Source organism: Cnephaeus nilssonii, assembly GCF_951640355.1.
Source record: "Cnephaeus nilssonii genome assembly, chromosome: 4".
In the NCBI taxonomy this organism is placed as follows: domain Eukaryota; kingdom Metazoa; phylum Chordata; class Mammalia; order Chiroptera; family Vespertilionidae; genus Cnephaeus; species Cnephaeus nilssonii.
Genome location: NC_137075.1, coordinates 90,066,316 through 90,074,659, shown reverse-complemented (window position 1 = coordinate 90,074,659; position 8,344 = coordinate 90,066,316). Strand labels below are relative to the sequence as shown.

Here is an 8,344-nt window from a genome sequence, read left to right as displayed (position 1 = left end):
GAGCAAGTGCAACTGTATCTACAGCACTGTGGGATAGAAACAGAAAATGGACCACCCCTCAGCAGCTGTGTGACTTCAGGCAAATTACTAAACCTCTCTGAGCTCGGTTCCAATCTCTGGAAGATGAGGCCAATGATCCCTCTTCCTTTCAGAGTTGATGGTACAATTCAATGATGGAACTTATTTACACATGGAAGGCACTCAATAATCACCAACCTGCTCCTCTCCTATTTTCAAACTCTCCTGTACCCCAAACTCTCCCAGCCTCTCTACTCTCCCTGGATATCTGTTCTGGGTGCTGGGTCCACTGGCAACATGCTGATGTTTTACATCCCAGGCCAGCAGGAAGCCAACCATTAAACCAAAAGTAAAAAGCAAGTAACCATTACCTTGAACAACAAAAGCATATTTACTTCAGTGGTTATAAAAGACACCATAAAATATAATATCCAATATGTATCCTCATGATGAGTAACAGATTGTGCAAATTATTCTCTCAGGCCCCTGGGCACATCCAACTAGTCACTAAGAACAATTAACTCTTTCAGGAAATAAAGGGATTGTGACTCATCTGTGGTCAGTGGAAAATCTGCTTGTTGTATTAACAGAAAATAAGACGAAAATTTGGGGGTTTTCTGCCCCATGAATGAGGTGAATTAAATCACAGAGACTCATATACAATAACTGTCCTTGAGCAAGGGTGCTCAGTAAGCGCTAGGACCTACTGAATCTGGGTGTGATCACTGTGGACAGTGATAGGGCAAAGAGAGGGAACCTGTCTCCAGCCAGCTCAGAGACCATGCTCCCCTCCAGCAAATTCAAACTTCCTGCAAGTTAAATGTGCCAGTGTGGGTGGGATTCATGGTCCACCCTGACACAGGAGGAATTAACGGAAGTGGGGAGACACCTGACCCAATAGCACCTGGAGAACACACAGGGACAGCAGTTACAGCAGGAGTTTGGGGTGTCCCAGAAATAGGAGCAGATGTTCGTGCTGGGAGAGGGGCAGACTGGCCGCAGGCAATAAGGTAAAGCACAGGGTCTAGACAGGTGACAAGGGGTTTCAGAGTGGAACCCTAGCCACAGTAAGTGAGGTTCAGACAAGTCTCCAGGACTGGGGGCATCACACAATGAACCAAGGGGCTAAGTCAGGAAGCGATTGTTAGAACAAGGCAGGTGCCCGGTGAGAACCCAGGGGTTTCAGCTGAGCCTCTGAATTCCCGGCCTTGGGCTTCTTAACAGCTCCAATGAGGTCTAAGTCCTGGAGGATGAGAGAAACCTACAAGAAGCAGGACGTGGCCCTGCAGTGGCAACCTGGCAATGCAGAGGCAAGAAGCCAGGCAGAACACAATGGCACATGGTGTCCAGGTCCGCTCCTGCCTAATGGCCAAAGTGCATTCACTCCCACCCTAGACTAAAAATCCCACCGAGCAAGACCAGAAGGGTTTCATTACCCAAGGGAGTCCCCAGTACAGAAGTGAACCCATAGCTGTGGCACAGCCTGCCTTGGAGGCCAAGCCACTAGCTAAGGAGTGTGAGGGCAAGGAGAGGGAACCTGTCTCAAGCAAGTTCAGAGACCCTGCTCCCCTCCAGCAGAACCAAACTTCCTACAAGTTAATGTGCCCTCTGTGGGATTCCTGGGCCACCCTGACACAGGAAGGGCTAATGGAAGTGGGGGGACATCCCACCCAACAGCACACGCCACGAGTCAGAAAGCAGACTGTGCGCCATCTCCCTGGATAAGGAGAGAAACTACTGCATGGTCAGCTTGTGGTTCAGACAGGGCTATGGTGGGACAGGAATTCCAGAGGTGGAGTAAGGTGGTGCCACAGACAGTGACCTCGGGACTCCAGGCCACCGTGTGGCAGAAACAGGGCAACTGGTAGAGACGTGCGTGAAGGCTGAGTGGAAAGACCCCGTGCCCGCCATAGAGTCACACTGAAAAAGGGAAGGGGATAGAAAGTCCACTCAGTGTGGAGCAGGCAACAGCCAGCAAAGCAGGGCCAAGACCCAGCTGGCCAGCCTCAGCCCCTTCGCACGCAGAATGAGTTCATGGAGGCTGATCTGCCACAGGCTGAAGGTCTCACTGAAGGAGATCTGGGTCCTTCTGAAGAATGAACAGGTGTTCTTCTTGTTGTGCCTGCAGGAGGGGCAAGAAGAAAGGAGAGAGAAGAGTTAAAGAGGAAAGAGACACTCAGGATCATTTAGAAAAACATAAGATAATGGCTTTGCCAACTCACCAGCTCCCTGCCCCAATGGACGAGTCCTGGTCGTGGATCAGACCACTGCCCAGTCAGAGACCAGAGGAACTCAACTATTCCTAGGAGTTTTCCAGCTAAGTAGGATAAGCAGGGGCGGCTGTCTCACGGGGCATCAAAAGCCCCGTGTGGACCCACTAAGTACAATGTTTCAATGCTCTCATTTTTCCAAAGGTAGAGTTAATATTTATCAAACCAGAATCCCCCAAACTCAAATATAAAAGCTTTCCCAAACTTTCTGAAGGTTTCAGGGTCACCTGAAAACCTGGTCAGGTGGTCCTAGGAGGCTGAAGCCATTGTGGATGCAGCCCAGCTCAATCCCTCTGCACCAGCAAAAGGGCATGATGAAAACAGGTGTTTCTGATGATGACCTATTCACAACTTCGTTTTCTGGGCCCTCGAAGGAAGAGTGAATCATGTTCAGCCCTTTCCGTGTACAGTCTATGTTGCTATAATCTACTGTGATATTTGATAGTGGGTGCATGATATATGTGGTCAACTCTCCCTTCACCAAATAGTAGGCTAAAATGACCCTTCCTCTGCCTGAGATGGATGGGCTGGGAGTTGACCACAGTCAAGGCCTCCCCTCACAAGTGAGAACATTACACACTCACATACACACACACACACACACACACACACACACGAGTCTACCCTTGTATTTGCCACCCTCAGGTAGAGGGGCCCAGGACTCTTGCTCTTCTGCTGCTACCTCCCTGAGGAAGTACCCTTCCCTTCCTCATCAACACCCCAAGGATTATGAGGCATCTAAAAAGGTCTGATATGGCCCTGGCCGGTGTTTCTCAGGGGTTAGAGTGTCAGCCCATGCACCAAAGCATCATGGTTCAATTCCTGGTCAAGGGCACATACCCAGGTTGAAGGTTCCATCCCTGGTCCAGATCTGGGTGCGTGCGGGAGGCAACCAATCAATGTGTCTCTCTCTTACCTATTTTTCTTTCTCTCTGGGTCTCCCCTGCCCTTCTACTCTCTAAAAATCAATGGAAAAAATATCCTCTGATGAGGATTAAATGAATGAATGAATGAATGAATGAATGAATGAATGTGAGATCCTGAGAGGGCCTAGAGCCTGCTGGCGACACTTTCCTGAGTCACAGCATACCTGTAGGGGAAAGATCACTGGCCTCGCTGCCCAGCCAATCCTGGGGAGGCAGGTCCTGGAACCAGACCAAGATGGGATATGCACCTGATCCCAAGCCCAGGGGACACCTGGATAGAACTAAAACTTTGCTGAGGGTAAGAATTGCCTGAAAAGCTTGACCAAGGGAGTGAGGTCCCAGAAACCACCATTGTAGCAAGTGCAGGTGGCTCTCTGGACTACCCAAAACAATGCCCTGAGGCATCAGCCAGTTCGTTGGAGCTTTTCTCAGCCCCTAACTCCCTGCAGGGAGACCTGGAGATTGAGACACTGGGGTAAAGCCCTAGGAGCTTCTGGGAGAAAGTGGAAGTGAGCAGGACTCCTGGGGCAGGCCAAGGAACTGAAGGGGAGGAGAGGCCGGAGCCCACACTCACGTGGCCAGCGCTCTGACGCAGCAACGTGACATGTTGAGGAAGGAGCTGGCACTGGCGCGGGTGCCCAGGGTGGCCTCGATGCCTCGCAGTAGGTCATTGGTCTTGAAGATGAGCAGCATCTGGCGTGGCACGCGGTTGAGGAGCTGGCTGATCTGAGGGAGGTAGGTGGCCGCGTTGTTGCGGATCTCGATGTTCTAAAGCAGCAACGGGGAAACAGCAGTGGTTGGTGTGGGAAGTGGAGCCCAGGATGGCGGGTGTCCAAGCCCACGACCTGAGGGCCTGCAAAGAAGCTCCAGGAGGGAGCTTCAAGCATAGCTGCCTTGGTACCACTAGAAACCCTCCCCAAAGGGAAGCTTAGCACAAGGAGCTTTGACAAACCATGATCGGACATCTTACCCCAACTTCTGGCCAAGCACTGGGCCCAGTACCAGAGCACATCAATGGGGACCACAGGCACTTCTCCTGCCTCTGCTGTCCCAGCTCCCCACAGCCAAGGTCACCGTACCCATCCCCCAAGCCTCCAAACCAGTACCGACTGAAAATCCACCTCCCCACCAACCGTTTGATGAGGGTAGAGTGTGCCAGCCTCTCAGCCCAGGGGTCCATTCTGGAGTTACTCTCCAAGGCTTCTTCACTGGCCACCAACTTCAGGCCAGGCCTGGAAGGAGCCCTGGAAGCTGGTACCGCTGAGTCATGTCCCCCACCCCTCAGCCCAGCCCAAGCTGGTGCAGTTCATCGGTCTGAGCTCCTGACTCCAACCCAGCTCCAAAGTTGTGCCCATGCCCTGCATGACTCTGCACCCCAGCCAGAGCCCCTGCCACCCACACAGCCATGCCTATCACTGTCCTCCACTCGGGAGCCAGTCTCAGCCCATCCAGTGCCCAAGGTCCTGATGCCCCAGAACAGGATCCAGGGCTCGCTAGCCCTTACCCCATTCTGGTGTGTAATTTGGGATCTGACTTCCCACCCTTCCCTGTCCCGAGCTTCACATGGCTCTTGGCAGATAACTGCCCCCAACCAGAGTCCTGAGTATGACAGTGAGGCTCTGACCCCTCCTCAGTCTCCAGAAAAACAACGATGACAATAATGATGGTGACAATGACAAGAGCCACACATACAGTGCATTCACCCAGTAAGCTGGGCACTTTGAAAATGTTTACATGTATTAACTCATTGAATCCTCACAACACCCCTATCAGGCAAGGGGATTACCCGCTTTGAGAGGGGAAACTGAGACACTGAGAAATTAAGCAACTTGCCCAAGGTCCACAGCTAGTAAGTGGTGAGTCGGGATTCAAACTCAGGCAGTCCAGCTCCCGAGCCCACGCCCTCACCACCAGGCTATACTGCCTCTCACTCACCGCGGACTCTGTGAGCCTGAGCAAGTCCTTTCACCTCTTCCAAGCAGTGTCCCCACCTAAACGCTGGATTGCTCATATCCTCTGTGCCTGCCTCTCAGCAATACCAAGAGGGCATCAGAGATAAGGCACGGGGAGGTGCGCGGTGCCAACCGCAGTCACGAGGGGCCCGGCAGTGCTGCCAAAAACCTTCCCGCCTGGCCGCTCTCTGCAGCAGAAGCGGGACTCTCTGCCCTTTCAGGAACACGTGTGCACTGCTGATAACCAAGCTGCTGTGAAACTCCAAATGTCCCTCAGGCAGGAGCTATCAGACTGGAACATCGCACCGCGCTGCCAGACACCAAGAGGCTGTCTGCCTGCCGCCACCTCCCACCACAGCTGCAGGTCACCCAGGAGGGCTAAGGCCTCATCAAAGCCTGCTCACCACAGGGATCCCCCTCTCAGCAAGGAAGGGACTGGCCCCATGACAGCCCCTCTCAGGCCAAATGAAGGCACCTGCGCCCATCCAGACTACCTTGCAGTGGGGGTCACAGCCTTCAAGCCTGGACACATCCTGATGGCGGGTGTCTGCAGAAGGCCCCAATGGGTGCCTATCCAACAGCCACCCATCTCCCATTCCCCTTTGTTAAAAGGACCCCATTTTTGTTCATTTGACCCCTTGGGGCATTGCTCCTCAGGAAGGCAGAGCCCCTCCCTAGCCCCAAATCATTGCCTGATCTCAGCCAATACCGGCTCTGAGCTCAATGCCCCCCCTGCCAAGGGGCATGTGATATGTGACATGATTTTGGCCAATGAGACACAAGGAGGAGTCTTTTGAAGGACTTCTGGGAAAAGTTTCCTTGCTCTTAAGAAACAATATGTGAGAAGAAATAGCCCTCATTCCCACTTCTGGACACCAAGGAATTGAGATGCACAGCTTGGACCTGCCACAGTCATCTCAGAATGATGAGAGGGAAACCAAGAGAATCGCAGAGGAGTCAGCCCAGAGGCCTGAAACTGCTGACCTGCTCAATCAACCAAGCTGGACCCACCCACCTCCAGGCTGCTTGTCATGGAGAGAGCAAATGCCTAATTGTTTAAGCTACTTGTGGTTGGGAAAACATCCTCCTTGATACAATGTTGGAGGATCCCTAATTCTAAGTAAGACTAGGACTCAGAGTCTGGGCTGGCCTAGAGTGGCTATGTTTATCCTCTACCGGGTTTTTTCCAAAGTGAGCAAATGGAGTACACGTCTCCAGAACCTACACAAACGCCTCTCTACTGGACCTGGTCCCAGAACCAAAGAGACTTTATAAACAGATGCACCAGCCTGGCTGGGCGTGGCTCAGTGGTTGAGCATCGACCTATGAACCAGGAGGTCTAGGTTCGATTCCCGGTCAGGGCACATGCCCGGGTTGCAGGCTTGATCCCCATTGTGGGGCATGCAGGAGGCAGCCGATCAATGATTCTTTCTCATCATTGATGTTTCTATCTCTCCCCCTCTCTCTTCCTCTCTGAAATCAATAAAAATATTTTTTTTAAGAGAGAGAGAGAGGTATCAGACAGGATGCCTGCCTTCCAGGTACTTACCAACTAGTCAGAGTCCATATAAATATACAAATAACTAACTCTGAGATGCAGTATAAGCTGCTGGCACATGAGTGATCCAAGTATTAAGGGATCACTTTTGGCAAAAGCATGAGGAGAGGCCTCCAGGGCTGGTGCTATGGACTGAATTGTGCCCCCCACCAAATCACTATGATGAAGTTCTAATGCCAGTGTAACTACTTAGAGCCAGGGCCTTTAAGGAGGTAAAGTTAAGTGAATTCATAAGGGGGGCCCTAATTCGATAGGACTGAGGTCCTTTCCAAAAGAGGAAGAGAGATCAGGAGTGTGTACACACAAAAGAAAGGCCATGTGAGGACACAATGAGAAGGCAGCCATCTGCAAGCCAGGAAGAGAGCCCTCACCAGAAACTAATCCTGATGATACCTTGATATTGGACTTTGAGCTCCAGAACTGTGAGAAAATAAATTTCTGCTGTTAAGACATCTGGTTAGTGGTATTCTATTATGGCAACCCAAGCAGACTAGTACACTAGCATTTATGCTGGGCCTTTATGAATGAACTAGAGGCCCGGTGCATGAAATTTCATCCACTGGAGGGGTCCCTCAGCCCAGCCTGCACCCTCTTGCAGTCCAGGACCCATCAGGGGATGTCTGACTGCCAGCTTAGGCCTGCAGTTAGATATCCCTCTCACAGTCTGGGACCCCTCACTCCTTACCACCTGCCTGCTCGCTGCTCCTTACCACTCAGCTCACTGCTCCTTTGCGCTGCCACGGAGACGGGTGAGGCTCCTGACACCACCTCTGTGTTCACCAGCCATGAGCCCAGGTCTGGCTGAGTTGTGCTCCCCCTGTGGGAGCACATTGACCACCAGGGTCAGCTCCTGCATTGAGCGTCTGCCCTCTGGTGGTCAGTGCGCATCATAGTGACCGGTCATTCTGGTCATTCTGACAATAGGGTCGCTTAGGCTTTTATTATATAGATAACAAATGCAAAAATAAAATTCAAACTTAGTTAATAAAAACAGATATCATTTACTGAGTACCTACTTGTGCCATCTGATCTTATCCATTCTGTGACGTTAAATACCATCTATGTGCTGAGGACTCACAAATGTATATCTCGAGGTTGGACCTCTTTGAGCTCCAGGCTTAACTGCCCACGTCTATCTGAATGCTCAAGAGAATTACTGATAGACTACTGGTACCCTCACCCCAAATATGTCCTTCCCAACATCTTCCCTATGTCAGGAAGTGGCACCACCCTCCCCATCCTGTAATTTACCCCCAAGAAGCTATGAGGCCACTTTTCATCCTCTCTACATCCAAGCCAACAGAAAAGCCGCTCAGTCTTAAGTCCAAATGCATCCTGGTTCCATCTGCTTCTCTCCACCTCCATTACCATGAGTGTAGTCTGAGCCCCCAGCACCTCTCCAATGTGAAGTCCTGCCCCAGCCTCCTAATTAATCACCCCATTGCTCATCTTGCCCCACTCCAGAGAAATACTTAAAATAGCAAATCTGAGCATGTCCTTCTCTTGCTTAAAACCTGTCTAAGGCTTTGCTCTGTACTGAGAATTAATCTGAACTTTTCCCATGGCTTATGGGCCCTGAGCAATGCTCTCTCTGCCCAGTGCTCCAAATTCTTCTCATTC

General features: G+C 51.4%; 1 protein-coding gene across 5 annotated transcripts in view; it reads right to left on the bottom strand.

Moving 5' to 3' along the window:
• Positions 1-432: 432 nt before the first annotated feature.
• ADCK1 (aarF domain containing kinase 1) overlaps positions 433-8,344 on the bottom strand; it is a 106,737-nt gene continuing 98,825 nt past the window's right edge. For all 5 annotated transcript variants that reach the window (XM_079768548.1, XM_079768551.1, XM_079768552.1 and 2 more), the window contains 2 exons: positions 3,789-3,982; positions 433-2,140 (listed from right to left, as the gene is read on the bottom strand). In XM_079768548.1, the coding sequence (XP_079624674.1) occupies positions 1,969-2,140; positions 3,789-3,982 (366 nt within the window). In that variant the 3' untranslated portion in view covers positions 433-1,968. The remainder of the gene's footprint in view (positions 2,141-3,788; positions 3,983-8,344) is intronic.